Below are 16784 nucleotides of genomic sequence, written 5' to 3'. Positions count from 1 at the left end.
CCTCGGCCGGCTGAGCTGGCCAGGAAAGCTGCCCCCAGCCTGCCTCTTCCCCGAGCTACGTCCCAGGGGACTGCAGCAGGGGTTGGGCCCGCCCTGCACTCACCGGGTGGCGGGAAGTGGAGTGACCCAGCCCCAGCCCGCTCCGCTCCGCCACGCCGGCTCCCAGCCATGCTGCTGGTGAGTGCTGGGCAGCGGTTCCCCCCGACCCCCAAGTCCCATGGCTGGGAGCCAGGGAGGCAGAGCGGTGCGTGCTGGGGCCGGGTCATGCCACTTCCCGCCACCCTGTGAGTGTGGGGTCGGGCCCGCCCTGCAATCACTGGGCGGCAGGAAGTGGAGTGAGCCAGCCCCAACCTGCTCCACTGTGCCAGCTCGTGCTGGGGGCAGTTCCCCCCTGCCCCCAGGCCTGCTGCTGTCCCCCACAGACTTTGGGTGCAGCCCTCCCCTCCTGTGGAGGCCTGGGGACACCCCGCCTCCCGCAGAGGCCTGCGTAGGGCACCACAATATCTGACGGCCCGTCCATTAACTTCCAATCAGTGGAAATGCTCCAGATTTAACTGAGAGTAGGATTTGGCCTCTGGTATCTCTTGCCTTGTCTCATTGCCTTGGGACATGCCTTGTGTGTACTTCAGGTGTTTCCTTTGACACCAATGGCAGACCTGTTGGACAGAGATGGGAGAGGGTTCCACATCCTCACTCCTGTGCTGGAAAGCGCCGCCCTGTCCAAGGCTGCAGGCACCAGGGTCTACATGAAACTGGAGAATGTCCAACCTACCGGCTCGTTCAAGATTCGGGGGATTGGCTACTTCTGTCAGGAGGTGAGCCCAGCACTGGGACCTTAGTCCTTGCTCTTGTGATCTTTGGAGGAGCTTGGGGACTGACACCATGTGCCATGAGTATGCCCAGAAGGAGGATGTGTGGGTAGGGTGGTGCAAAATGCATTGGTGTGTGCAGAATGCACTAGCGTGGGTGCGTGTTGCAAAACACACTTGTATGTGCTTGCAAAATGGTGTGGAAACATTAGTGTGTATGTGTGTGCAGGATGGGTGCAATATGCATTGGGGTGTGTATGTGGTGGTGCAGACGCCTGTGTGTATATGGCACAGAATGCATTCGGGTGTGGGTGTGTAGTCCAAACGCTGCAGTATTATAGCTGTAATTGTATCACTAATTTTACCGCCAAAGTGTGTTGGCTGATGTTCAGGACCAGCCCTGAGAAGTGAGTTAAGTGAATTCCAAGTTCTACTTTCTCTTTCTCGTTGGTTTCAGGCTGCCAAGAAGGACTGCAAACGTTTTGTTTGTTCGACAGGTAAATTTACTTCAAATTATTCTTCTCCCTTGGGATATTTAGCAAGACAGGGCCGTTCTGTTCCATCACCTGATCCCTGGGGAGGTGAGCCAGGCGTTCCATGGGGTACCGATGCAGATGTCTTTAAAGCATAAGGGAGTGGGACATCAGCTCTCACCCTGCCAAGGCCCAGGTGAGGGCATCCGGCCTTACAGATCCAGGCCAGAAGACACATTTGGGACTCAGCCAGGAACCCAAGGAGAGGGAAGCGGTGTGAAATGACGCAGTGGATCGTTTTTGGGCATAATGTTTGTGTCTTGACGCAGTCTCATGACTCAGCTTTCCAGCCTCAGCAGTAAACAGAGAGCAGCTGGTCTGGGGGGACAGAGGGAAGGAGAAACGGCTGGTCATCTGAAGGGTGGAAAGCCGGACGTTCACCCTCTCAGCTGCGCTAGCCACCACACTCCCTGCACTCGAGTTCAGTCTGACCGCAGGATATATTGGGGGAGGGGGGCATGAGGGCTTGGCCTGTATTGGTGGGTCCGTATTACACTGCGCCTGGCGTGATCTCGGTCATTCCACAGTCCAGTGAGTGGGGAGTCTGTAAATCCACGTGGGGAAATAGCCCCAAAGAGGGTTATTCTGTGCTGTGTGACGGCGAACAGATCTGACAATCCTATTCTCCCTTTGCCTGCCTGCCTGATCTCTGCCAGGGAGAGTGGGTACCTGTCACTGAAGAGGGCTGGGGATTAGAGCCCACTCCAGGCTGACACATCAAGGCTCTTTTATTTGAATTGCTTGCTCCAGATTCTGTCGCAGGCTGGAGCCAATGCGCTGGTGCCATTCACTGCGCATTTCGGTATCCACCTGTCTCCACACACCCACTTCCAGCTCTGCCCCTGAAGCCAGCAGGGGGCAGCGATTGATGCTGCGATCTTTGTGTCAAGGGAGCAGCATGGGTTCTCATGCTGTGATTTAGGGTTCCCTACATGGTAGGGGGGAGCTTGACTCAAGCCCTGGATCCAAGTAGTCCTCATTTGCGGTGTGTTCGGAATCCATGCGTGGACCCAGATGTGGAGACCTGGGTCTGTTTCTGATTCGTCGAGTGGGGCCCGAATCCAGAGCCCGCTGGATCATGGTTCCGTTGCCACGCTGGGGGGTCCCCAAGCCCCCCACTGTTCGTCACCGACCCCTGTCTCCTTGTCCCTACAGGGGGGAATGCTGGCTTCGCCACGGCCTACGCTGCCAAGAAGCTGGGGATCCCTGCCACCATCATAGTGCCAACGAGCACCCCCCAGGCCACAGTGCAGAAGTTGGAAGAGCAGGGGACGGAGGTGCAGGTCTTTGGGAAGGTACCTGTTGTCACGGATACACAGGGGCTGGTCTGTGCCCCAGCTTGTAACCAGTCCCTTGGGAGTGACCCCCGTAGCAGGCCAGACCCCAAGGACCACAGGGCAGGTCCATGGAGTCCACGACACTGAAACTGGGCCTTCGGGCACCAGCAATCTCTGTCTCTCTCTGTGGCTCCTGCAGCCAGTGCAGCTGAGCCAGACTCTGGTGGGAGGCTTGTATCGGCCCCTTTGGGGCGCCCTGCTCCCAGGGAGTATTTGCAGCGACAGCCTTTTCCAGACGCGGTAACAATATCTTAGTCCCATGGCCTCCAGAATCCAAAAGTCCTTCTGTTAGCACGGAGAGGCAAAGCTTCAGCCATGCTGGAGGAACCATCTTGGTTCTTTCTCTCTCTCTGTCCCTTTGTCTGTCAGTGCCGGGTGAGAGCTCCTGTGTGTCTGTGGGCTCAGATCTTACCCCAGATACCTGACACCTTTCGGCCCATTGCCCTCAGCCTGCAGGTCCAGGCTGAGTTCAGATGTTCTGCCTGCTGGGCCTTGCCGTCGCTACCCATCAGTGGTTCAGTCGTTGGGGTTCCCGTTGGCGTCCCAGATCCTCCATTGATCTGGGTTGGTTCTAGCCAGTCCTCAGCGACCTAGTCGCATCATCCCAGAGAGCCACGTGACGCTAACCCAGAGGTGGGCAAACTATGGCCCGGGGCCACATCCGTCCTGAGGGACCGTCCTGCCTGGCCCTTGAGCTCCCGGTCAGGGCGGCTAGCCCCCAGCCCCTCCCCTGCTGTCCCCCCTCCCCTGCAGCCTCAGCCCGCTGTGCCGCCAGCGCTCTGGCCTGCCGCTCCTGCCGGGGAGCGCGGCAGCGTGGCTGCAAGTTCCTGCTGCTCTGAGCTGCATGGTAAGAGAGTGGGGAGTTGGATAAGGGGCAGAGGGCTCCAGGGGGCAGTCAGGGGACAGGGATTAGGGGGCGGTTGGATGGGGCGGGGCAGTCAGGGGACAGGGAGCGGGGGGGGGTTGAATAGGGGGTGGGGTCCCGGGAAGGGGCAGTTAGGGGTGGGGGATCCCGGGAAGGGGCAGTCAGGGACAAGGAGCTCCCGGGAAGGGGCAGTCAGGGACAAGGAGCAGGGGGGATTGGATGGGGCGGGGCAGTCAGGGGACAGGGAGCGGGGGGGTTGGATAGGGGGTGGAGTCCCAGGGGCTGTTAGGGGTGGGGGATCTCAGGAGGGGGACAAGGAGCAGGGCGGATTGGATGGGTGGGTGTTCTGATGGGCGCAGTCAGGGGGCAGGGGTATGGATGGGGGTCGGGACAGTCAGGGGACAGGGAGCAGGGGGGTTGGATGGGGGTGGGGGCCCAGGGGCTGTTAGGAGCGGGGGATCCCGGGAGGGGACAAGGAGCAGGGGGGATTGGATGGGTCAGCGGTTCTGAGGGGACAGGAAGTGGAGGGGGTGGATGGGGATGGGGGCGGGGGCCAGGCTGTTTGGGGAGGCACAGCCTTCCCTACCCGGCCCTCCATACAGTTTCGCAATCCCGATGTGGCCCTCAGGCCAAAAAGTTTGCCCACCCCTGAGCTAACCCCTCGTGTCTCCCGGTCTGCCCACCAGCAGCGTTTGAACCCCTCTGCACTCACTGCCTAGCAATCCCAAAGTGACGGGGAGAGTCATATGGATAGTTCAGAAAAACAGTACAGAAAATTCCCACCTTGGTCACGCCTGCGCCCTGGGAACGGGGGAAAACAGCACCTGGGAAACCCCTGCAGAATGGCAGTGGGTAGTAAAACTGCTAGAGGCCAGCGATGGGCACCAGTGGGGTTCTGGGATAGCTCCATCAGGCTCAGAACCTCCCCAAGGGTCCATCTCCAGCTGCTTGTTTTCACTCTGCCTGGCGTTTAACTTGCCCCACATTGCTAATGGGGAGCTAGGAACAAGGTATCCGGGTGAATTCCCTTTATCTGAATGGCCTGGGGGGGATCTGACACCCTTGGATAACAGGGCGTTGGGACCAACAGAAGCCCGGCAACTCTCTCCTGCGGCTGCTTCCCCTCTCCCTGCTTCCCCTTCCAACCTGCAGCTCTGCAGCCTTCCTGCTAGTTCCTCAGCCGGTGAGCAACACACTAGGGCTGGGTTGTGGGGAGGACACAGGCTATTAGCAGAATTGAAATTCAGATAAACAGCCGTTACCCCTGGACTGAGGTGACAAAAGAGGCCAAATTCCAGCCTCATTCACCCGTGGGCACACAACCCAGTGCAAGTCACAGAAGCAGGGCTGAACGCCAGGCCTGGCACATGCACACAAACGTGCTCACAGAGCTGGAGGCCTGATTCTCCTCACACACACAGGCACAACCACGCACCAGACCAAACACACAGAGGCACCCGCTAAAAGTCACTGGGCCAGATTCTCTTCTTCCCCCACTTTTCCATCAGTGTAACTCCATTGCACTGGACGGGACCTGCCAGGAGAAGGTAGCCAGGACCTGGTGCGTAGCCTCCCCTGACCAGCCAGCCCCCATTGTGCTCGGCGCTGCACATGCATATCAAGGAAAGACAGACTGCGTGCTCTGTGGGGCAGAGACTAAGTGGTGGGCAGGCCGTTCCTAGCCAGCCAGGGGAGCGAGGGCTGGCTGAAGCTGGCAGCGGCAGGCAGGTCATGGATCCTTCCCTGCATCATTGTGTCGGCAGGTCTGGGACGATGCCTACGCAAAAGCCCTGGCGTTAGCGGAGACCGACGGCTGGGTCAGCGTCCACCCCTTCGACCATCCTTTGATCTGGTGAGAGGTTGGCGCTTTGTCTCTTCAGGCCTGGGGCCTCACCACACCCATCCCTCTCCTGCTCCCTGGGGCCTGCGCTTGGGGCCTCACCACACCCATCCCTCCCCTGCTCCCTGGGGCCTGCGCTTGGGGCCTCACCACACCCATCCCTCCCCTGCTCCCTGGGGCCCGCGCTTGGGGCCTCACCACACCCATCCCTCCCCTGCTCCCTGGGGCCTGCGCTTGGGGCCTCACCACACCCATCCCTCCCCTGCTCCCTGGGGCCCGCGCTTGGGGCCTCACCACACCCATCCCTCTCCTGCTCCCTGGGGCCTGCGCTTGGGGCCTCACCACACCCATCCCTCCCCTGCTCCCTGGGGCCCGCGCTTGGGGCCTCACCACACCCATCCCTCCCCTGCTCCCTGGGGCCCGCGCTTGGGGCCTCACCACACCCATCCCTCCCCTGCTCCCTGGGGCCTGCGCTTGGGGCCTCACCACACCCATCCCTCCCCTGCTCCCTGAGGCCTGCGCTTGGGGCCTCACCACACCCATCCCTCCCCTGCTCCCTGGGGCCTGCGCTTGGGGCCTCGCCGGGATCCTCCCTCCCATCCCCCCGGCCCGCGCCTGGGGCCTCCTTGGGATCCTCCCTCCCATCCCCCCGGCCCGCGCCTGGGGCCTCCTTGGGATCCTTCCTCCCATCCCCCCGGCCCGCGCCTGGGGCCTCCTTGGGATCCTCCCTCCCATCCCCCCGGCCCATGCCTGGGGCCTCGCCGGGATACTCCCTCCCATCCCCCCGGCCCGCGCCTGGGGCCTCCTTGGGATCCTCCCTCCCGTCCCCCCGGCCCGCGCCTGGGGCCTCGCCGGGATCCTCCCTCCCATCCCCCCGGCCCGTGCCTGGGGCCTCCTTGGGATCCTCCCTCCCATCCCCCCGGCCCGTGCCTGGGGCCTCGCCGGGATCCTCCCTCCCATCCCCCCGGCCCGCGCCTGGGGTCTTGCGACCCCTCCACCCTCAATCTCTGTGTCTTCCCCTTTCTTCCTTTTACAAAGCAAATGCCCTGCTCGTCGCTGGGGTGCTGTTGGTGTAATCAGGCTGCAGAGGGTTTGCCCTGTGCTGCTCTGGGGCTTGTGTCCCCTCTCCCACTGCACGGTTTCTCCGGCAGTAACCCCCTGGGATCCACGTGGTGAGATGAGCAAGGAGCCAGGCAGGGTGCACAAGAGGTGGCGCGGGAGGGAGAGACCTGCCCGAGGTTGCTGGGTTCTCCACGTTCCAGCTGCTCCCGGTGGACTGTGTGTGCGGTGGGAGTGTGGGTGGGTGGGTCAAGCCCTTTTGTCCTTCCTTTCGACTGAGCTGGCAAGAGCCTGGTCCCAGCCCGGCTCCAGAGCAAGGAGCTGCTCATTAGACCAGATCTCCGCTCTCCGGGGCAGCTGTCGGGTCAGGAGGGTTGGCTTGGAATCCCACCAGCTGGGTGTCTCCAAGGGAATTAGCTGGGCCTGTCCTGCCGGTCGCCCCAGTGTCTCTCTGCCCCAGAGCAGTGGGAGAACGTGACCTGGTAGGTCCTGATTGAGGAAGATGCTGAAGCATGTGCGCAACTTCAGCACGAGTTGAGGGGCTAGCGTGGGGGAACGGGGCTCAAGGGAATGAAGGGGGGGGCGGCTTCCCTGTTCCGAACACCCACCCCTGCCTCTGACAGCCTTCGGGGAGGCGAGAGTCCCCCCCAAAATCACTCCAGCGGCCTTGTCCGCAAACAACCAGTCCGAGTGGCCCTCCGGCCTCAGTCACTGGCCCAGGTGCCCCTTGCCCTTGGGCCCATTCCTGCAGGGCTGGGCACCCTCCTAATGGTCACACGCAGCCAGGCTGCTCTCCCCGCCCTTGGTTCAGACCCTGGGGCAGCAGCCCCGCGTGGTCTCGTCTCCGACACCGCCCAGTCCAACGGGCGGAGGGCAGGAGCAGGAAGCCGGGGCGGGGGGTTCCCGCCAGCTCTGGGGGAGCGGGTGTTCCATGCGAGGCTGGCACGGCGGGACGGAGGCGGGCAGCGCTGTACCGATGGCAGACTTGCTGGCCAGGGTGTGGCTAAGCCCTGAAATCCTGCCACTGCTCTGAGGGGGACATTTGGGGAGCCCCTCGACCCCCCCCCCAGGTTGTGCTTGTGCATCTATCCATCCCTCCTCTCATGGTCCCAAGCGCCCACCTCACCTCTCCTGACTTCTGCTACCTCCAAGATTCTTGCCGCTGCCTGGCCCAGCTGGCAGCATGTGCCCTGGCCTGGGACTAGGGGGTGCCCAGCCATGTGCCCATTGTCAGAGCCCGGCCCAGCAGGGACGCGTCACACCCAAGTGCCCGTTGGTTGGTTTCTCACAGCCGGTTTGCTGTCCCCACCCCCGTTCCCACAGGCAAGGCCATGCCAGCATGGTCAGGGAGCTGAAGGATTTGCTAGGCCACAAGCCGGGCGCCATCGTCCTGGCGGTGGGTGGTGGAGGGCTGCTGGCTGGAGTAGTGGCCGGCCTGCAGGACGTGGGCTGGCAGGATGTACCCATCGTTGCTGTGGAAACCAAAGGAGCTGACAGCTTCAATGCAGCGCTCAGGGCTGGGAGATTGGTCACCCTGCCGGAGATAACCAGGTGAGTGCGGAGACAGGAGGGAATTGATGGCAAAGGGGGCTCTGCAGGGGGTGGCGGCAGGGGAGGGGGATCTGCAGGGGGTGCAGGGAGGGGAAGGACTCAGAGGGGGTGCGGGTGGGGGGAGTATCTGCAGGGGGTGCGGGGCCTTGGCTGTTGCGCTAGGGGCTGTACAAACTCGTTACAATGACAGGGTAGGGAAATGGCATGCGACATACGAGCAGGTGGGTGGGGAAGGGAGCAAGTGGGACCGATAAGAGTCAAGCTAGTGCTTCAGAAGAGGTGTGGCCCTTACCCAATGTGGTGGGGGGGGCTGTCACCCCGATTCCCCCCTCCCCTGCACCTCTTGGCCGATGCCCCTCACTCACTCTCCTGTGGGGAGTTTGCAGCTGGTATCAGCTGCCGGACTGACAGCTCTGGAGGCTGGAATCCTCTGCTTGGCTTTCAAATAGGAAATTCAAGGGCAGGCTTCCCTTCCCCACCTCCTGCTGCTGCAGCACACCCCTGCTTTGCTGAATCACGGGCCTGGTTTCATTGGGAACCTGCCTGGTTCCCTGCCAGCTTGCCTGGCTGGATGCTGCAGTGCCCCGCCATGCAGGCTGCCCTGGGGCTGGGGACAGTCACCCTGGGATTCCAGGGTCTGCAGCGCTGGGGCAGCCCTGCCATGTGGGTCCCACCCTCCCTCTGTGAATGATAGTCCCACCCTGAACTCCCTTGATTTATGAATGCCAGCAGCCAGCCAGCGACCTGCACACCCTGTCTCGCAGTTCAAGACAGAAAAAGCCAGAAATCAGGATGGATCTGGTCTCTGTCCAGGGCCCAACTTAAGAATCACAGAATCTCAGGGTTGGAAGGGACCTCAGGAGGTCATCTAGTCCCACCCCCTGCTCAAAGCAGGACCAACCCCCAACTAAATCATCCCAGCCAGGGCTTTGTCAAGCCTGACCTCAAAAACCTCTAAGGAAGGAGGTTCCACCACCTCCCTAGGGAACCCATTCCAGTGCTTCACCACCCTCCTAGTGAAATAGTGTTTCCTAATATCCAACCTAAACTTCCCCACTGCAACTTGAGACCATTGCTCCTTGTTCTGTCATCTGCTACCACTGAGAACAGTCTAGACCCATCCTCTTTGGAACCCCCTTTCAGGTAGTTGAAAGCAGCTATCAAATCCCCCCTCATTCTTCTCTTCTGCAGACTAAACAACCCCAGTTCCCTCAGCCTCTCCTCATAAGTCATGTGCTCCAGTCCCCTAATCATTTTTGTTGCCCTCCGCTGGACTCTTTCCAATTTTTCCACATCCTTCTTGTAGTGTGGGGCCCACAACTGGACACAGTACTCCTGATGAGGCCTCGCCAATGCTGAATAGAGGGGAATGACCACGTCCCTCGATCTGCTGGCAATGCCCCTACTTATACAGCCCCAATTGTTGTTAGCCTTCTTGGCAACAAGGGCACACTGCTGACTCATATCCAGCTTCTCGTCCACTGTAACCCCTAGGTCCCTTTCTGCAGAACTGCTGCTTAGCCATTCGGTCCCTAGCCTATAGCAGTGCATGGGATTCTTCTGTCCTAAGTGCAGGACTCTGCACTTGTCCTTGTTGAACCTCATCAGATTTCTTTTGGCCCAATCCTCTAATTATTGATAATTCCAATTCACTTCAAGAGAGACTCTCAGAGGTGTCCCTGGACTATATTCCTTGGCTTGTACGCAGATCAGTTTGTTGTACACGTCAAAACTTTAGGGAGGTGCTAGGATAGGCACTTAAAACCACAACCCACAATGTTCCCTTGGTTTTAAAAAGTGACCAGTAGTAGTAGTAGTAGATAAGTGAGGGTGGTCCTGCTTTCAGACTGCAGTGACCTCCTCACTCTCTGGGCCTGGTGTGGCCTCTCAGGTACTGAGCTGGCCAGAAACCCGCTAAGATTTGGAGCAGGGTGTTTTCTCAGGGATCTGGGGACTAATACCATGTCCTCAGCCAAAATGAGCAAAGGGGATACTGGGGCTGTTTCCTGAACTCCCGTAAGAGTTTCTCTGCCATGAATTTTGTCCATGAGGAGCCGATCGAACTGGCCAGCCAGCCCGTCGCCTGAGCCTTCCTCCCCCGGGCTGGGGTTTCCAGAACAGCGTGAGCCTGTTAGGAGATGGGGTGCAGCCTCAGGCTGGGGAGACAGAGGGTCTGTTCCCTCCTTTGCTGCAGACTTTGTGTGACCACGAGCAAGTCTCTTAGCCTCCGTGTGTCTCAGTTCCCCACCTGGACAATGGGGCTAAGAGTATTGCCCAGGGCTGGTGTGAAAACAGATCCATTGATGCTCATGAGGTGTTCGGACACTACAATAGAGGGACTGTGGAAATACCTTTTGGTAGCTAAGAGCCCAACTCTGCAGGCTCCTTCGGGAATCCCAGCCTTGGACTGCAAAGGCCACCTGTGACCATCTCTTTGCTCTGGATGAAATGAGTGGACAGTGCTCTGGTTTGCTGCAGTCAGGGTGATCCAACTTGTAACAAGCACTGCAGAACACCACATTGAAAGGTTTTTTATAGGTGGGACATAGATTGGGCTGCTGCTCATGCTCTGGGTCTGCAGCAGCATGCAAACGTTGCAGAGCTCCAGCACCTTCCACCTCTAGGGGCACTGGGTTCAGCTCCAGCCTGAGTCAGTAATGACGGCAAGTTCTTACTCCATCTGTTGACCCTTTGGTGGCCCTTGCGTGCAATGAGTTGGCAGGCCTCAATCCAGGGCTCCACATCATCAAAACCCAGCAACAGTGTTGGCCACCTTGGGGGCAATCCTAGCAGAGAGGCAAAAGACTGAATGGGCCCTGGATACCAAACTCCTGCCTTGTAACCTTGTGATGGTTTCCTCATACTCAAGGCTGAGGCTCATTGGTGGGATTCACAGCTGTCCCGTGCTGTGGCTGGTCAATGTCGTTCCTCAAGGGCTGCCAGCCTAGAACCCTGCACCACCACGAAGTCCTAGTTGCAGAGATAAAGGGGTGAATTTCTCCCCACCCTCTGGCCTGGGCTGGATTCCCCAGCCAGGGCCAGATCTAGGTTTTTTGCTGCCCCAAGCAAAAAAAAAATGTGGCTGCCCCCCAGCCCTAGGCTCTCCCCCCCCCACACCACTGCCCTCCCCCACCTGCACCCCCTGCCGCTACAGCCCTGGGCTCTCTCCCCCCCCACCCATACTCCCTGCCACCCCAGCCCTGGGCTCCCCCCGACAAACGTGACCTCGTTCACCACAGCAATCCCCGTTTACACTTGCAGTGAGGATCAAACTGTTTCTTCTGTTTTTATTTCACTTTAGTATAAATTTCACCCCCCGTCCCCCGCAACCCCATCTTTAGTGCTCCAAATGCACATGGAAGGCACAGGGACTAACCCTTCAACCTTGTACCCCGAAAGGGATGGGGATCTAGTAAAGAGGGTTCAGGCAGCAGAGCGGGTGTGGGGGTGCTTGGGGGGCTCTACACTGGCAGAGAAGCGGGGTGTGATGTACTCGCGGAGGAGGGTGCAGGAGGAGAGGGGGTATCAGGAGGGTTGCAGGAGAAGAGGGGAAGGGGGAGGTGCAGGAGGAGAGGGCTGGGGGAGGGTACAGGGGGGAGAGGTGCGGGGGAAGGGAGAGTACCAGGGGAAGGGGTTCCGCGAAGGAGCGATGGGGGGAGGTACAAGGGGAGGGGCTGCGAGCGGGATGGGGGATGGGGGGTGCCAGGTCTGAGAGGGGCAGGCGCTGACAGCTGCTTCCCCAGCCCCGTGCAGGCAGAGCCGAGAGGACGGACACTGACCCCCAGGTGCCCGAGCCGTGGGGGTCCCCCGGCAGGGCAGAACCCCCCCCCCCCGCCCGGCTCGGAGCTGGGCTCTGCCTCTCCCCGCCCAGGGCAGGCAGCAGCGAGCTGGGTCCGGGGGCAGGAGGCGGCAGCTCCCTGGCAGCTCGGGCTGCCCAGCCACTCCGCCCGTCAGCGCGGGAGCCGGGAGCCGCGCCCCCTGCCCAGCCCGGCGGCGCCCTGCCCAGCCCACTCCCGCGGGGAAACGCCGCGCCGCCCGCCCTGGGGAGACTCGGAGCAGCGCAGCAGCCGTGGCGGCAGCAGGACCCCGCCCCGCTCCCTGCACCCCGGGCCGGGGGATGATGCTCGGGCTCCCCAGCCGCAGGGCAGCCTGAACTGCGGTCCAGCCTGTGCGGCTCAGGCTGCCCTGAGCGCCATCTAGCGACCGCAGCCAGAACTGCAGCGTCATTCCCGCTCAGCCTGAACGCCTCAGCTGAGAGGGAACATCTTGGTTCAGGGCCGGCTCCCGGCTTTTTGCTCCCCAAGGAAAAAAAAGGGGGGGGGGGAGGGCGGGAGTGCCACCCCTTGGAAAGTGCCGCCCCAAGCACATGCTTGGAGCGCTGGTGCCTAGAGCCGCCCTGTCCCCAGCTCGGAGTGCTAATGGGGGCTCTCTCCTTTGCTGTCCATTTCCCAGCGTGGCCAAATGCTTGGGAGCCAAGACGGTGTCTGCCCGGGCACTGGAATGTGCCCGCGAATGCCAGGTCATCTCCCAGCTGGTGGAGGATGTGGAAGCAGTCCAAGCCGTAGAGCTGTTCCTGGGTAAGTCCGGCAGACGCTGGGTGCTGATGCTGCTCTCTGGCTGACTGCGGCGAGCCAACAGCACCACCTAACGCCTGTCAGAGGTGCTTCGCGCTCCGAGTTCTCCCTTCTGGAGAGGGAAATTGTTGACCCTTGATTCTGCCAATTCTCTGCAGGATAGGAACGTAGGTTTAGTTACTGTTTTTCTGTCAAACGGGGACTGGGGAAATCAGCTCCAGGGATCAGAGGCACTGGCAGACCCATCTATGTTACAGCTACCGCTGTGCCACGCAATGACGGCCCAGCTGTGACCCTAATGTAGCCTAATAATGGATATCTGGTTTCACCCGAGTAGAGGGGTCCAAACTGTGCTACAGCCACTAAAGGACTTGTGCCATAGGCCTGAAGAAATTAAGCGCAGAGACGGGCTTCCTCAACTGGCTTGGAGCACAGTGTAATGGTAGGGAATCTGAACGTTAGTGTGTGGCATGTGCAGTATACCAGCTTAGGGCTAGTCTCCAATTAGTGCCGATGGTCATTCCTCCCTCTAGTGGCATCCCCCTGTGAGGATAACAGCCTACTGCCACTGCATAGCGGGGTTCCTCCTTTATGGGGGGAGGGATAGCTCGATGCTTTGAGCATTGGCCTGTTAAACCCAGCACTGTGAGCCTTCAATCCTTGAAGGGGCCATTTAGGGATCTGGGGGTGGGTCCTGCTTTGAGCAGGGGGTTGGACTGGATGACCTCCTGAGGTCCCTTCCAATTGTGATATTCTGTGATTTTTTTCTCCTTCCTGCCGGCATTGCCCAGATGATGAGCGGATGCTGGTCCAGCCGGCCTGTGGCGCCCCTCTGGCCTTGCTCTACACGGGTCGTGTTCAACAGCTGCAGCGGGAAGGGCACTTGAACCCGGACCTGGACTCCATTGTCATCATCGTGTGCGGGGGAAGCAGCATCCAGCTGGCTGGGCTCCAGGCCCTGAAAACCCAGCTGGGCATGAAATGACAGCGGATGCCGACCCCAGGCAGGGCCGGCTCTGCTGCTTTTGCTGCCCCAAGCAGTGCGCCGAATTGCCGCCGCTGACGGCGGGGAAAGTCCGTGTGCTGTTAGGGCGGCGCGCGCGTTTCCGCGGCGGCGGCAGTTCAGTGGCTTCTGTCTTCCGGCTGAAGACAGAAGCTGCCTCCGAATTGCCGCCATGGGCAGCTGAACATAGCAGCTGCTGCCGAATTGCCGCCGCTGCAAAATGCGCAAGCCGCCCTAACGGCTCACGGACTTTCCCCGTCGTCCGGCGGCAATTCGGCGCGCTGCTTGGGGCGGCAAAAACACACACACTGCCGCCCCTTGCAGAGTGCCGCCCCAAGCACCTGCTTGGGATGCTGGTGCCTGGACAGCTCACGGGGCAGGGGTGCATGGGATCCCAGGCAGACACCAATACATCGTATTGTTGGGTTATTGTAAGTGGAATCTAATTGAATTCAAAGCAGTTTATAGAATAAATACCAAGCTACTCTTGGATCCTGAGCTCCCCACTGACTGCTTTAATACTGCTGGGTGTGGCTGCTTGCTCTGCGTGTCCTGGGTAGGAATGAAGGAGGAGTCAGCTGAGCAACGTTGGCTCTCTGAGCTGTGCCATTTGGGAAGGTACTTTAGGGCACTCACTGGAGGTAGGCAAGTTATAGATTGTGACCATCCATCACTGTGGTTTTAACCCATCGTTCTCAGTGTGAATCGTTCACGGCTGACACTGATTTCTGTTAGTCACAGAGGTTTATTTGCTGAATAATTCTCAGACAGTGGGGCAAAATGTTCATGTCAGCTCTTCGTTATTGGTGATTGGTCACCAGTCATAACAGAGTTGTTTCTGCTTCCTGGTTGGATGACTGAAACTTGTCTAGCTAGCAAATAAAGGAAAGTGACTGATGGAGTCTGCATAGCACTATTCACAGGCCAAACGCTCCGATGAATGAATATTTGTGCTAAAAATCTGTGAAATCCTTCTGGCTTCATGATCATTTTCATGAATACTCAACAGTTGCCTGCACACTAGGGAGAAAGGAAGTCTTTGTTAAAGATCTAACATCTCGGCCTGCTCAACTAAGGTGTCAGATCTGACAATACCCATCTCTGAGACCATCCAAGGAGTCCTCCAGCAAAACGGGCCTGGCTATTCCAGATACTGTGTTGCCCATTCTGATGATTTTATTGTAAGTCTCATGCTATTTTGTGCTTTTCTTTAGGGCTGTCGATTAATTGCGGTTAACTCATGTGATTAACGCAAAAAAATTAATCGTGATTAAAAAAATCACACTTTTAATTGCACTGTTAAACAATAGAATACAAATTGAAATTTATTAAATATTTGGATGCTTTTCTACATTTTCAAATATATTGATTTCAGTTGCAACACAGAATACACAGTGTACAGTGCTCACTTTATATTATTATTTTGTATTACAAATATTTGCACTGTAAAAATGATAAACAAAGAAATAGTGTTTTTCAGTTCACCTCATGCAAGCACCATAATGCAATATCTTTATCATGAAAGTGCAACTTACAAATTTTGGAGTTTGCAACACTGCTTATATTTATAAGTAAGAAAAAAAATATTTAAAAACAAAAGCCTTTCAGGGCTGAGAAAGGAGCAGGACTCAAACAAATTTAAACAGAATCCTTTGTGCATCTCCTGTATTATTAAATCCACCAAAACTTTGTAATGTCCCCATGACACATCATCTTCTTCCGCCAAACTCCCCTAAATGACCTTCCCTCTTAAGCCACACCCACTCTGTATCCTCCAACGTACTCCTTGATCTTCTGTTCCCTGCTACTGTTCCCTCAACCCTCCTCAGAGACGCACAGGGCCTGATTTTTCAGAGGTGCTTGGCATTCGCAGCTCCCACTGTCTTTAATTAGACAAGCAGGAGCTCAGCATCTCTGAAAATCAGACCTGTAGGGTTTTCTCACTGCTACATTAGATCCCCTCAGACTGCTGGGCCCAGGTCCCAAGAAACCTGCTTTATACACTCCCCTGAAGTCACAGCAGGTACTGGAGAGAAGAAATAAGCTTTTGATGCAAGGAAATTATACGATTTCAGTCCACAAGGAGGCAGCAGAGTCTCTCCCACCTGGAAGTTCCATACCTGCAGAGCACACAGCTGAGTTCTGCTCAGCAGATCAAAGAGCAGAAATTTGCCCCAAATATGAAGAAGTAAGTGAGGAAATTAAGGGTTTCTGTTTTTCAGGAACTAGGGCGGTTGGCCAATTCAGATCCAGTTTTTATATTTGTCTTGGGACTAATTCGAGAGACAAGGTGAGTGCGGCAGTATCTCTTATTGAGCAGCTTCTGTTTGCGCTTGTCTCTCGTCCCAACAGAATTTGGTCCAATAAATTACCTCCCCCACCTTATAGACTCATAGACTCATAGACTTTAAGGTCAGAAGGGACCATTATGATCATCTAGTCTGACCTCCTGCACAATGCAGGCCACAGAATCCCACCCATCCACTTCTATAACAAACCCCTAGCCTATGTCTGAGTTATCGAAGTCCCCAAATTGCGGTTTGAAGACCTCAAGCTGCAGAGAATCCTCCAGAAAGTGACCCGTGCCCCATGCTGCAGAGGAAGGTGACCGACATGGCTACAACCCCACTGCAAACAATTGGGAATAATCAGACCTTCTTTGAACATATTTCAGGCCCATTTTAATTTCCAGACTCAGTCATAATAATAATGCTTTGCGGCTTTTGCATCAACTTCCCAAACCCTGATTGAGGCAGGCAGCCACCTGCTAGGTGGGCAAGTCTCACTGTCCCTTTTTAAGGAGGAAATGGAGGCACAGCGGGGTCACAGCATCGGACCCAAGAGTCCTGACTCCTGGGGTATGTGTCCACAGCAATGTGAGCCCAGGCTTGAGCCTAACCCCCTTTGAGGCCACGCACCAATTGTGCTAAGGTAGCGCTCAAACATAGGGGCCCAGGGCCCTGAGGGGATGGAGGATCCAGGCCTGTGTTAAAGCGGGACCTAGGGGCAAACCCCTGTTCCTGTATGCATGTGGGCTCAGCTTGATTTGGGTCCCACCAGTCCTCCAGATGTATCCCAGAGTTCCTTGGGGGCAATTTCCTTAGTCCTCTCTATGCCAACAATCTGGGGTGCAGTTTATTGCACTCTATTGCAGATGGCAGCAGCTCCGATCAGCGTTAACCACCTACCGTCTGCTGCACGCCAGGGTTTGCA

The 16784-nt window shown here is 57.8% G+C and overlaps 1 protein-coding gene across 6 annotated transcripts in view; it reads left to right on the top strand.

Moving 5' to 3' along the window:
- SDSL (serine dehydratase like) overlaps positions 1 to 14839 on the top strand; it is a 33127-nt gene extending 18288 nt beyond the window's left edge. For all 6 annotated transcript variants that reach the window (XM_044989829.1, XM_044989828.1, XM_044989826.1 and 3 more), the window contains 7 exons: positions 630 to 815; positions 1267 to 1306; positions 2498 to 2637; positions 5308 to 5396; positions 7767 to 7994; positions 12447 to 12571; positions 13360 to 14839. In XM_044989829.1, coding sequence (XP_044845764.1) covers positions 648 to 815; positions 1267 to 1306; positions 2498 to 2637; positions 5308 to 5396; positions 7767 to 7994; positions 12447 to 12571; positions 13360 to 13553 — 984 coding nt within the window. In that variant the 5' untranslated portion in view covers positions 630 to 647 and the 3' untranslated portion in view covers positions 13554 to 14839. The remainder of the gene's footprint in view (positions 1 to 629; positions 816 to 1266; positions 1307 to 2497; positions 2638 to 5307; positions 5397 to 7766; positions 7995 to 12446; positions 12572 to 13359) is intronic.
- Positions 14840 to 16784: the final 1945 nt, after the last annotated feature.

Source organism: Mauremys mutica, chromosome 16, assembly GCF_020497125.1.
Source record: "Mauremys mutica isolate MM-2020 ecotype Southern chromosome 16, ASM2049712v1, whole genome shotgun sequence".
NCBI classification, from domain to species: domain Eukaryota; kingdom Metazoa; phylum Chordata; order Testudines; family Geoemydidae; genus Mauremys; species Mauremys mutica.
The sequence above is the reverse complement of the archived record's forward strand: the minus strand, read 5'-3'. Positions and strand labels throughout refer to the sequence as shown.